General features: G+C 41.8%; 1 protein-coding gene across 1 annotated transcript in view; it reads right to left on the reverse strand.

Moving 5' to 3' along the window:
- The window catches only part of COL28A1 (collagen type XXVIII alpha 1 chain), a 55,569-nt gene that overhangs the window by 15,915 nt on the left and 26,688 nt on the right, over positions 1-12,966 (reverse strand). The window contains exons 14-24 of the mRNA XM_018573605.1: positions 12,641-12,709; positions 11,311-11,379; positions 10,909-10,977; positions 8,493-8,561; positions 7,800-7,868; positions 6,465-6,536; positions 3,854-3,922; positions 2,497-2,568; positions 2,206-2,274; positions 1,766-1,834; positions 609-677 (exon numbers count right to left, since the gene is read on the reverse strand). Of these exons, the coding sequence (XP_018429107.1) occupies positions 609-677; positions 1,766-1,834; positions 2,206-2,274; positions 2,497-2,568; positions 3,854-3,922; positions 6,465-6,536; positions 7,800-7,868; positions 8,493-8,561; positions 10,909-10,977; positions 11,311-11,379; positions 12,641-12,709 (765 nt within the window). The remainder of the gene's footprint in view (positions 1-608; positions 678-1,765; positions 1,835-2,205; positions 2,275-2,496; positions 2,569-3,853; positions 3,923-6,464; positions 6,537-7,799; positions 7,869-8,492; positions 8,562-10,908; positions 10,978-11,310; positions 11,380-12,640; positions 12,710-12,966) is intronic.

A 12,966-nucleotide genomic window follows, 5' to 3' on the forward strand; every position in this document is an offset into this window, starting at 1 on the left:
TGACTTTCTTCCTGCTTGCCAGTACATTTCAGTGGTTTTCAACCCCATGCATGCATACCCTGGAGGGTATTATAACACTTGTCAGGACATACCTCAGGAGTTGCCTGCAGTATGCTGAATGGTTGGTCCAATATGGTGGATGGCAGGTTGCAATGTCAGGGAATTAGTGCAAGGGTCTTTATATGATTGGTGCACACTATTGTCCACAGTGCATTATATTTTGGACATAGCATATCTCCAACACAAAACTTGCTCTGCCCATGAAGTTTTTAACTATCTCTGGTTTGAATCAACACGCAATATGTGTGGGACGCCTATTGGTTGAAATGTGGCTGCCATGGAGTTGGTTGAAGTCAATAAAAATACATAGCAATCTAAAATCTCACAATGAAATAAACCAATCTCAGCCACCCCCATTTTCACTGAAAGTCATCTCAGTCTAGGGAAGTTGGGTACTATTGTCCAATATACTTTCCATTCTTTCTTTCCTACTTCACCTCACCAATGTAATATTGACAAACTGATTCATTGTTTCATCCATGGTGGTGATAAACCAGGCTTTGTTCTATTACTAATTAACCCAACACAAAATTAAAAAATATACTCACTGGTGGTCCTGCAAATCCATCACCCTTCGGTCCGTATGGACCGGGTGGTCCTGGACCTCCCCTATCACCCTGCGGAAGATAGGATATTCAGAATTAGGAACAAAAGACACTTACAAGTCCCCATAAATACATTTCTGACTGTACAGTTGCAGTATAATTGCTCAGAGAAGTTCCACCATTTTTCATTTAAAAGCAGCACTCCAACTCCAGTCCAGTGACATTGCCTGACTGAAATTATTTAATCAGTCAGCTGTAGACAGGAGGTGAAGGCCTGTCCCCCAGTGATCAGCCTGAGATATTTGTAGCAAATCACAAGGTGAGAAGCTGCCGCAGGAGCTGATCTGTATCAAACTGAACCATTATTTACATGATTGTGTCATCCCCGCGGCCAGGTTCACACCCGGGTGGTCCAATACCGCAAGGCAATCGAGCACAAAACCGCACAGGTGGCCGCGTGGTCACAGAAACGCACACCACCGATGATCGCGCTGGTGGTGCCATTATTTTCTGATTGCACCCCAGTCGCCCCAAGCAGATTGTGCAGTTTCCTGCCGCAATACTGCCCGCACAATTGAGCACGATCGCAATTTAAAAAAACGTGCGGTGTGTGTCGCCAAAAAAGGTACATGTACCTTTTTTCAGTGATTGCTGCATGGATGTAACCCCATTGAAATCAATGGGGTCGCGCGGCAACCGCTGAGTGCACCTGCACGGGATGGCACCAGCCCTCAGTCAGAATCATAGTCCAGGAAAAAGATGCTGACCCTGGATGATGCCTGAATAAAGAAGGTTCTGTCCTTCTGGAGAGAAAAGTGGATTTAAAACATTGTCAGGTATAATGCTGTGATGTGCTGTGAGAGATAGTAAATACTTTTAAATGCTACACATACACATTAGTTTAGCATACATGTACTTAACATGGAAAAATATATCTGATGCTTTAAAAATACTTGATTTCATAAACCTCAAATCACACTGGCAATTTGGAGTATTATCAGAAATCACTTGTACATTGATTGATAACAATTTAGTAATATACTGTACAATTGGTAATGTCAAAATGTACAAAACTTCAGCAAGTGTATTTCTGTGCTAATGTATTAAATTAGCACTACAGTATTTATTTAATCATGCATTTTGTTGTCATGTCACTTTACCTTTGGACCAGCAATGCCAACTCCTGGTTCTCCAATCAACCCTTGTGGGCCAGGTAGTCCAATGTCTCCCTTGAATAATAAAAAAAATACTGAGTCACATTTTGCCATGACTGTCTCATATTGATTTGACATTTGTAGGCACTAGATGCAAATATTCACTGATAGGATTCCCCTGACATATGACACGCTATACAGTGATTGTTTTTTACAATTTGTTAGCATAGTAGGTATTACACAAAGATTCTTGTTTAGTACCCAATTATGTCTGAAAAATTGTAGAACTCACACATTATATTGTATGGTATGCAGATATTTAAGCTGAAGCTCATCTGGATATTTGCTGAGAGTCCATGACAAATGTCATGAATGTTACTGTTCCTGATTGTAGGATCCACGTTTGCAAATTGCAGTATTCGCAATTATTTAAAAGCAATAATTACCTTGGGACCCACAATCGCTCGACCAGGAGGGCCTGGCAATCCAATACGTCCTACAGCTCCAGGTTCACCCTAAAAATAGTGCACAATGAAAAAAAATTACAAAAACAGTTTTATATGATGTTGGATATATTTGGTTCATTAATATCTAAACTGAAGTGCTAGGTCATGATTTTCAGAGATAGCACAGCAATGACGTTAGAAAGTGTTGTCATAGCAATTTGGCCTGTACTTACAAAATCAGTGCTATTAATATAGAGATAAATATCTGTGGAAACAACAATGAATACTTACTTTTGGTCCAGATGGTCCTGCAGGTCCTGGCGGTCCTGTTAACCCACGAATGCCACGCTGTCCTTGGTCACCCTAACAGAACAAGGAATGTTAGCAAAAATCAAAATGACCTTGCAATGTGACTTTACTTTGTCTGCTACTAATATAGGTTACGGTATATAATAAGTATGGAATAAACATAAAATAATTAGTAGCCTAAAAGGGTATTTATAACACTGTATATTCAAATATTAAAGTGATTATACCCAGAAAAAATGTTTACTGCAAGAGAAGATGCTTACAGGGTTATTCACAAAAGGGTGAAGAGTTTGGAGAAGGCAGGAGAAGTGAATCATCTAGGACCTTGTTTCTCAACTGGTGGGTGGTGACCCAAAAATGTGTCGTGACCTCGTATTCAGTGGGTCGCCGCATGCCTTCCACTTTTCTAGGTGAGAGGCTCCTCAGCCTCCCCCTAGCGCAGCACTGTCCAGTTTTACACCGAGCACCCATTCAAAATATGCTGCCCAGCGCTGAGTGTTGACTTGAGGTGGGGTGGGCTGGAGATATGGCCATGAAGGAGCTCCCTTCATACGTGCACTGCTTATAGCTCCCTCGCATGTCCTGTAGAGGTGCCTGGACCGGAGTGACTTCACATTCTGGCTCCCAGCATGTCTAGAGGTGCACATGTGAGCTGCATAAACATTGCACATATGGATGGAGCTCCATCACAGCATAGCAGCACACACTCACCCTACCAAGCGTTCTATTGCAGCACGACTTGGGTCGCAACTTAATGACCAAGGACAAATGTGGGTCCTGAGGTTACACAGGTTGAGAACCACTGATCTAGGACAACATAGCTGAACTGGAAAGTGATCTGGATTTTTTCTGAATCTGCTATTTTGGCCTAAATTAATCATTTTTCCTGCCTTCTTCAAACAACTCACCCTTTTGTGAATAACGCTGTAAATATTTAACTCTCGAGTAGGCATGCATTGGATCTCCACACTCTTGCAGAGCTACACCACCCAAAAATGTTCAGCATCCAACAATTCTAGGTAGGTAGGGTGCCTGTGTATCCTGCTGTGCTCTGTAGGACAATCTGCCGACCCCTATGTCACTACTGAGTCCTGGAGGTTGGAAACACTACCGAGGACCAGACATCCGGCAAACTCGGAATGTATGTCTGCATGTTGGATACACTGAAGCTTTTGCATGCAAATATTTTTAAAAGGGAAGCTGTTTAAAAATGAGACTTTGTAGAGTGCTATTATGTACTTATCATTATCAATATGTTTTGGTTTTCATAAAATGGGTATTTATTTAAAAAAAGTTTCAGTAAGTGGCACATGCCATGTTTTTATTGGTTGACACTTACCTTTTCACCTTGTATGCCAACACCGGGAGATCCATCAGGGCCCCTGAGCCCTGGAAGACCTGGCTCACCCTAGATTAAAACAACAACAACAAAAAAACACGTTTATCTTCAACTTCAGCTCTTCCGTTATCAATACACATCACTATTACCATCAATGACTTAACTGTTAATAGACTCAATCACAAAGCTGTTTTCTTCTTGTTGTGGTGTTATATTCTTATTCACCTCACCAATTCACAAACATGCATAACACACTTTATTTAGTCAGCTCTGTCAGCAATCATATTTTACAACTACTATTATATCACCATTAGAGTTATTTTATTGGCCCTTGTGAAAAAATCAACGTGAAAGTCAACTCACGAAGACTACCACACAGGTTATACCCCTAAAAAAAACACAAGCCTAAGGGTAATGATAACTAGGAATATCAATAGCCATCCATGGACATGAGAAAGAAAAGAACAGGAGATAAAACAATGATTTAGCAAATAATATGGCTTTTAACAATCATCATTATTGATTGTTTTGTGTCCCCATCATTATTAATTTCACATGAAGAAATAAAGATTACACTTCTTGGGGACATTTATGTTTGTGAACTGAACATTTTTAGAAGAAAAATATCACATGATAAAATAAGTAGTGCTGCTATAATATCAATTACATTTTAGGGGATCAAGCCTATTATCAGAACTAATATATTCACCCTAACGTTCCCTATTCTGGAAATTATAAACACCATAAGTATTGTCTTTTTTGTGTTAACTGTTTTCAACTCTATCATCTTAGACATTATAATGAAAGCCAGTCTTATATATTGTAACATTCGTTCTCATTGTTGTTACCATCATCATTAGAATCTTTGTTCCATTGCAGTGTTTAGCCCATAGAGATTTCTTTCAGAAGCAATAAAGAAAAGGCACACTATACCAATACCACTAGTTATTGCTTTGTTCAGTGTTTAGTGCATATCCATCTAACCTTTCCAGAGTTCAAATTACCTTCCAATATACATTGAAAAACAAACCCCACAGTACCTTATTAGTTGTCCACAAAACTGCAGTAACACAGTATACCCAACAATGCAGGTTTGCCTCCTCTCTTCCTCTTTCTACAGTCAGGTGATCAGAGAGTCAGCCAATCATATGAGACTTTGAACACTCCTCCAACCTTCTCGGGTTTCATTATTTAATATTATTTTTGATCTATTTTGTTTATCTCTAGTGTAACTTTTGATTTTGAAATAGGTGGGAATAATGTACTGTATTTATTTAATTTTATGTAATTTGTTTATTTGATAGTATTGTGATCATTCTAAATGTGATGGGTTAATAGAGGTACTTTAAGGGTTGATGACCATTAGGACTTTAGACTGTATTTATGGAACTTGGGCAATAAGTGGAACCTTACCATAAGGAAGGATTCATTCACATCAAATTTAAAGCAGAATTATACTCACCTTCCCTCACCCGCTGTAGACATCTTCGCCCGTTCTACTTTCAGATATGGGATCTTCAGCCATCTTGATTGCCCACGCCGGGATAATGTGCGGGAGTTCATCTCAACAGATGCCAAATTTGTATTGGGTTGCACATGCACAGCTCAGTGTACATTTCATACAGGCAGGTAAGAATACTTATTTATTATTACTTGTATAGCAGAAGAGACAAAGGGTTGATTTACTAAAGGCAAATAGGCTATTCACTTTGCAAGGGAATTTTAACTTTGCAGGGGAAGTTTCCCTTAGCTTAGTGAATGAGATAAAGCTCTGCTGACTTCCACCATCCAATCATGTGCAAGCAAACATACTTTGTTTTTAATTTTCCTTGCATGAGATAGGATTTTCTTTGCAAAATACATTTTCACCACTTTCACTAAGCTAAGGGAAACTGGCCGTGCAAAGTGAAAATTCGCTTGCAAAGCGAACAGCCTATTTGTCTTTAGTAAATCAACCCAATAGCCTGTGTGTTTGCAAGCTGTTATGTCTGGTGTCAGCTTTCACTTTAATATTGTCAGCCAGGAGGAGGCTTTTCGAACTGTATTGGTTGCCGATCATGCAATTTGAATAAGGAGAAGCCTCCTATGTTTGAGTCTACTGTGTTACATTTGTGAAAGACAAATAAGGTATTTTGAGTCTTTTCACTGTGTATTAAAGGTGTGCAGGTAAAGTAAATTGTTATAAATAATCAGCTGTATTAATTTATTCTCTTATGTGCATTCAGCATGCATCTATTCCATATTGCACCTGCTTTAAAGTGACCCTGTCACATACATCATGGTTTTTAAATAGAACTCTATCTGTAAAGAAAAGATCAAATACATTACTCTCCTGCTGCCTGTACTGCTGAACGCTGCTCCAATTACTAAAAATGGTCCCCTGCAGCTCTAAAGTGTTCCTTCTTTTTACCTCCAAGTCACAGGAGGAAAAAGACATGAGATCAGCAAAATGCAGGTGTCAGCAGAGGTAAGTATTCAGTCTTTTTCTACAGGTATGGCCTTATTTAAAAATCATGTGATATGGTCACTGTGATACATTTAAAAAAAAATGGCACAACTGAAGAAAAAAGGATATTGCTGACAATATATCTAAGACCATGTATAAATATACCTTTTGTCCTGGTGCACCGTCTTCACCTGGTAAACCAGGCAAACCAGCCAATCCAGAAGCTCCTGGCTCACCCTGAAATTGAAAGAGTAAATTTAAGGTGTTCAGAGTAAGTATTGTATATGATATACAGTATGTTTTGATCTATTCTTAAATTATGCAAACAACATGATATCCCTAAATTAGAATACAAAGAAAAGGTAAACAATGCTTATAATTTTTTTTATAAAAACAGCACAAGTTTATTTTTCGCGGTGCCATCCCGGCACACCCTTTAAATTAGCTAGTGAATGAATGCTCTTCAGAGACATAAGATGGCAGGTATTAACTCCTGGAGGTAGATTGCTCTTAGGGTGTTAATGGTACAGGTCCCATCCGATCAAGGAATGCCGGGCGAAAGGGTGCCGATAGCGGCACGACCGTGCACATTTTGGCTGCTTCATCAAGAACCGACCAAAATTTGCATAGTGTCCGTCCAGCTGTAGACTAACTGTTCTCCTACTGCACTACTCTCCTCCTTCCATGGAAAGAAAAAGGTATGCCTTGCTGTTAATAATGTGTAACCCTCTGCTCTAAAAGGTGCTACAGGACAGTTGGATTGTGCCCGAGCAACCAACATACATGCAGTGTCTTTGGGCACCAGAAGGCAAAAATGACAAGTCCTAAGCAAAGTAACAGGATTTCTTGTTGGCAGGTTTCAGGTAATTACCTTCCCATAACCCTTCACCATTCTGATTTGCTGCTTCAGCTCTCCAAATGGCTCTGATTATCCCCAATGAAAGCCCTTGGGCATAGGTAGCAACTGGCCCATAGGACAGCGGGCTTTGCAGTCTGGAAAGTAGGAGAGAGTGCCAAGTGTTTCTCTCATAAGGATCTAGTTTTTAACAAACCCCAGTGAGGGCGGAGGAGAATAGGAAAGGTAGATACACATTTCTGTTGCTTTGCTTAAGTACCCCTTTTGACTTCGTCCTAAGGCATTAATTCAAATATACCGGTTGTAGATACTGAGGCTCACTTCACTTCAGATCGGTCATTCACTCGGCTGCCCTCGGCAGCTTCGTGAATAGACCCCTTTGTGTATATATACATATATTTTTTTTTTCATATTTGCCATCTCTTCACAAGTGCAGTCATAAACTTCAAGTTGAACAAACTGAATGCAGTTTTTACCATTGTGTGCTTTATTGAAGCATGACATTACCACTGTTCATTGAGAATAGATTGCTCCAACAAATCAAAACAAATAAATCTGTTGCTGGTAACTGTATACATTTTTTAAAGGTAGTTTTTATTGTATAAAGAAGTAAATAATCAGAATGGTATAAAGTTTTACAGTACCTTCGCACCAGGTTCTCCAATTCCTCTCTCTCCGGGTACTCCGGATTCTCCTGGTAAACCTTGATCTCCCTGAAAATAAATAAAGAGTCATTTCTGGGCCAAAAATGCCAAGCTCCTCCCATTCTCCCATCAGGGCCAATGTGGATATGCTGAGCTGATCCCACCAGGGCCAAATTATAAGTGTCTTAGTTTCTCCCACGTGGACCAATGTACATATGTCTGAGATCCTCCCACCAAAGCCAAAGTACATATGTCTGACCTATTCCCATCATGGCTAAAGTACATGAGTCTAAGGTCCTCCCACCCGCGTTAAAGTGCATACTGTATGTCTGAGTCAACTCTAACTCAGGCCAAAGTACATATTTATGAGATCCTCCCACCAGGGCCAAAGTACATGTGTCTGAGATCCTGCTAACCAAGGCCAAAGTGCATATATCTAAGATGCTCCCACCTGTGTCAAAATACATTTGTCTATGCTACTCCCACCCTGGTCAGAGCATGTCGGCCTGAGCTCCTCTAACCATGGCCAATGTACTTGTGTCTGAGATCCCCCCTACCAAGGCCACAATACATGTCTGAGATCCTCTGACCAGTGCCAAAGTACATATGTGTGAGCCCACAAGGGCCAAAGTACATACAACTTGATTATTTATGGGAATACAGCAGTCATACACTGTTTTCATTGGTTCTTACCTTGGGTCCCATCAGTCCTTCTCCTGGTGGACCTCTCATTCCTGCTGGCCCCACAGGACCCTGAACACCCTGAAAAACAACATGTTCATATTTTACTTAAGTGGGCTTTCTGCATCTCATTTTAGGTATGTGATAGAATTATTACTAGGGATGCACCGATACATTTATTTAAGACTGAGCACGAGTAGTGATACTTTTCCTCAAGTACTCGCTGATACCAAATACATTTTTTTTTTTTTTTGTGGCATGTAATAGTTTTTCTTAAACAATACAGACTAATGATTTTGGGACAGTGGTGGAGCACCAGCACCCAGTCACAGCTGAAACCGATGCAACCCTGGTAGCTCTGCCACTGATGCCAAGCTGTAGAGGGACTACAAATCCCAACAATAGTGTAAACAACAATGCAGAATACCACCAGCTATAGAGAACTACAAATCCCAGCAGGCCATTATACAACAATGCAGAATAATATGAAGCTACATACTCTTTGTTGCTCACCAGGGCTGTGCAGCATCTCAGAAGGCTGTGCAGTGTTTGACCAGGGCTGTGCATGGTCCCACCCTGGCTGTGTGGGGTCTCAGGAGAATGTGCAGGGTCTCTCGCCAGGGCTGTGTGCAGTCTCACTTGGGCTGCGTGGGTCTCACCAGGGCTGCGTGCTGGTCTCACCGGGGCTGTGCCGTCTCACCAGGGCTGTGTGATCTCACTAGGGCTGCGTATGGGTCTCACCAGGGCTGCGTGCAGGTCTCACCAGGGCTGCGTGCAGGTCTCACCAGAACAATAGTGTAAACAACAATGCAGAATACCACCAGCTATAGAGAACTACAAATCCCAGCAGGCCATTATACAACAATGCAGAATAATATGAAGCTACATACTCTTTGTTGCTCACCAGGGCTGTGCAGCATCTCAGAAGGCTGTGCAGTGTTTGACCAGGGCTGTGCATGGTCCCACCCTGGCTGTGTGGGGTCTCAGGAGAATGTGCAGGGTCTCTCGCCAGGGCTGTGTGCAGTCTCACTTGGGCTGCGTGGGTCTCACCAGGGCTGCGTGCTGGTCTCACCGGGGCTGTGCCGTCTCACCAGGGCTGTGTGATCTCACTAGGGCTGCGTATGGGTCTCACCAGGGCTGCGTGCAGGTCTCACCAGGGCTGCGTGCAGGTCTCACCAGGGCTGCGTGCAGGTCTCACCAGGGCTGCGTGCAGGTCTCACCAGGGCTGTGCAATCTCACCAGGGCTGTGAACTGTCACCAGGGCTGCGTATGGGTCTCACCATGGCTGTGCAGTTTCACCAAGTCTGTGTGCAGGTCTCACTAGGGCAGTGCGGTGTCACCAGGGCTGCGTGTAGCTCTCCCCATGGCTGCTCGGGTTAGTGTGGGTACCAGGGCTGTTTCAGATCACCCTATGGCTGCTCAGAGGAGGATATTTTTGGCCGGACCAGCGCTGTAAAAGACAGCGGCCTCGAGGTCCCCAGCCTGTCTGAGGACCCCAGCAAGCACTCATGTTAAAAAATGTAAAGCGTCGGTATCGGCGCTTAGTGTCGGGGCATTTTCAAGAGTACAAGTGAAATGCCCAGTATCAGCACCAATACTGATATCGGTATCGATGCAACCCTAGTTATAACCCTAGTGGGCAGTCAGTGCATTACTACACATGATGTGCCCCATGGTAATATAATTATAGAGCCACCTAGCCTCCAACTTCTATCTCATAGGTAATTCTTCTATCTGAGCCATGTCCTCTGAGCTACAGTTACTAATGCTATCAATGCAACATATGGTCTGTGTTCATAACTGAATGAGGTTCCTGAATTGTTTTATTTCAAATTATTTTTTATATGTTATTATGGATTGGACGAATAATATTGCAGCCGGCCCAGCTTTGACCATAGGTCTAAATATCTGCAATGGAGCAGCCATTTCCTGGGCAGAACCAATATTTAGTTTAGCAGTTCAATAGGACTACAGTTCATGAAGCTAGAAGTCATTTCACACAGTTAGTTCCATGGTTCAGTTTTTAAAGATTTTTGTAACTCCAGGCAGGAGTTACCACAATTTTTTATTAAACTAAAAACATTTTTTTTAAATGTAACTAGTTTAAGTTCCTCTATTTATCTTCCTATCAGCCTTCTGCAACCTTCAGCAGCTTGCAAACTGGGGGAAGGAGGACCAGCAATAGGAGCCAATCAGACTCTTCTGCAGCTTATATGCGATTACATGAAGATAACAGAGTGATAACTCATCAGTGTGCTGCTTTCAATGTCCACAAGGCTGGCCGGAGATGTGTTCTTGACCAAGACCTGATCTAAGACCTGGCTGTGCTTTTTGGCAGAGGTGTCTGAATTACAAGACTGACTGAACAAAACTATAAATCCAAAGCATAATTTTCCTTTTATTAATAAGATATAAAGAAATATGTTACCTTTTCTCCTTGTATCCCAACTCCAGGTAAACCAATTGGGCCTGGCAAACCAGGAGGTCCATATTCTCCCTAGGAGGAAAATGTATCAATTATGTTTAGAATGTGATTCTATATGTTGGAAAATGTAAGGCATCAACTGATGGTGTGTAGGTAACGGTAATGCTTTGGATGGAGGTCCAGTTCATTTTGTATTTTATGGAGAACACCTCACTATAATAAAGCATACATAAATGTGTTAACAGCTCATGCAAAGGGCTAGCAGCATGAACCTACTGTTAGGGGTTACAATAGTACGTAATCTGAGATGTACTTAAATCAGTATAAGCGAAAGCCATAGGTCCATGTGCATGCAAGGTAGAGAGTGAAAATAAAAGTCTGCTTTATTGGGTATATAACACTGACCTTTTCACCCTGAATACCGAGCCCTGGCATCCCACGAGGTCCTCTTTGTCCTTCAAATCCACGATCACCCTACAAGAGAAATGGTACATCATATTTATTATACTCTTATAAAATAATCTGATGTACAAGATCCAGTATCAAAACAGGATTTCCTGGATGGTTCACGTGCTGATCCCTTCGAATCCACTACCCTGCATGTAGTGGGATTCTTGCCATGCTTTCATGCACTGAATGCCTGCAGACCCCAGCTGTGTATTAAGTCTGCGTTGCATTTGGTATGTAAATAAGCAACTTTAACTTGCCTTACACGTTATTGGTGTTTTACAATAAATATCCTATTATCTGATCCCTGTTGGATCTGTTATATACTGGGCACTACACCCACCTACGGGTGCCTCAGCTATCTCATGGGCTCCTTTATCGCTTATAAAATTACTTGCCCTTAAGTTGCAGCCTTACACCTATTGTTAGTACATGGAAACAGGACCGTATTTCCCAGCCTCGGGGCAGCAGGGAGTAGAGGGGTGGCTGGGGTGTGGAATTCCTATCGCCCATCTGCTGGGTAAGTTGCAGCTCCCCGGCAGTGCAGAGATCAGCTCGGCAATGCAGAGATCACTTGTAATTAGTCTGCTTTTCTTACCTCCCAGCCGTGGTTTTCAGGGTCCCCCGCTCTTCTGGGGGACCCAGGACCACTGCAAGGTAGTTGATCGAGGAACCTGGCCTTGGGGCAGCAGAGAAAGTAAATCCAGCCCTGCATACAAAAATGTATCCAGTTTATCTTGCTTGGATAATCACAATAGACTATTCACTAGGAATGAAATTACAGAAGAATGTTTGAGACCTTCTAGTGTAATAGTCATAAAAGTCCTATTAAAAGGTAATATTAGATTAGTCACCCACCCCTATGCTAACTATTAGTTACATACTAAGGGGGAAAACAATATTAGCCATTAATAGTAAAAGTACCTTAACATAGATTGTGGCATCCAGCCCTAAGCCTAGGCACCGGTGATGTCACACAGCCTCCTGGGAAACCTGAGGATTCCAAATCCTGTGGGAATGCTCTAGTGCACCCTGCTTGCAGGTTTCCCAATAATCTACATCAAAAGACTTTCACATCTTCCTCAAATGCCCATATCTGTCAAAATTGATCATATATGCGGATGGCCAAATCTGTTGGAAATCAGGCTACCCAGAAAGAGCTGGACAAGCCAGTCTGCCCATCATTGGGTATCTGAAGATAGTTCCACCTTAAAATTGACTGATAAACTGACAATTTCTTTACACAATTTCACTACACAATTTATAAGGAATAGATAGATGAGCTTACTTTTGGTCCTGGCAATCCCTCTCCTATAGATCCTCTCTCTCCGGAAATCCCCTGAGGTCCTTGAGGGCCCTGTTAGAATGAAATCATTACAATATATCAAAATGTTATAAACACAACCCGCTGAGCTGACACATAACACAAACACGGATTCCTTTGTAGTCTGTCTAGTTGTAACTTGCTTAAAAATAATGCAGTCCTATAATTTCAAAGATTGCATCTGACAAAAGTAATATGGCTGGGAGCGAACATTGTCTTTTTGTCTTGATGAGAGCATAGGACAGAATCAAAACCGGTACAATAGAACCATTTTCTTAACCAAAAATAAG

The sequence above is a fragment of the Nanorana parkeri genome, unplaced genomic scaffold (assembly GCF_000935625.1).
Source record: "Nanorana parkeri isolate BGI_ZX_2015 unplaced genomic scaffold, ASM93562v1 scaffold2451, whole genome shotgun sequence".
Taxonomy (NCBI): Eukaryota; Metazoa; Chordata; class Amphibia; order Anura; family Dicroglossidae; genus Nanorana; species Nanorana parkeri.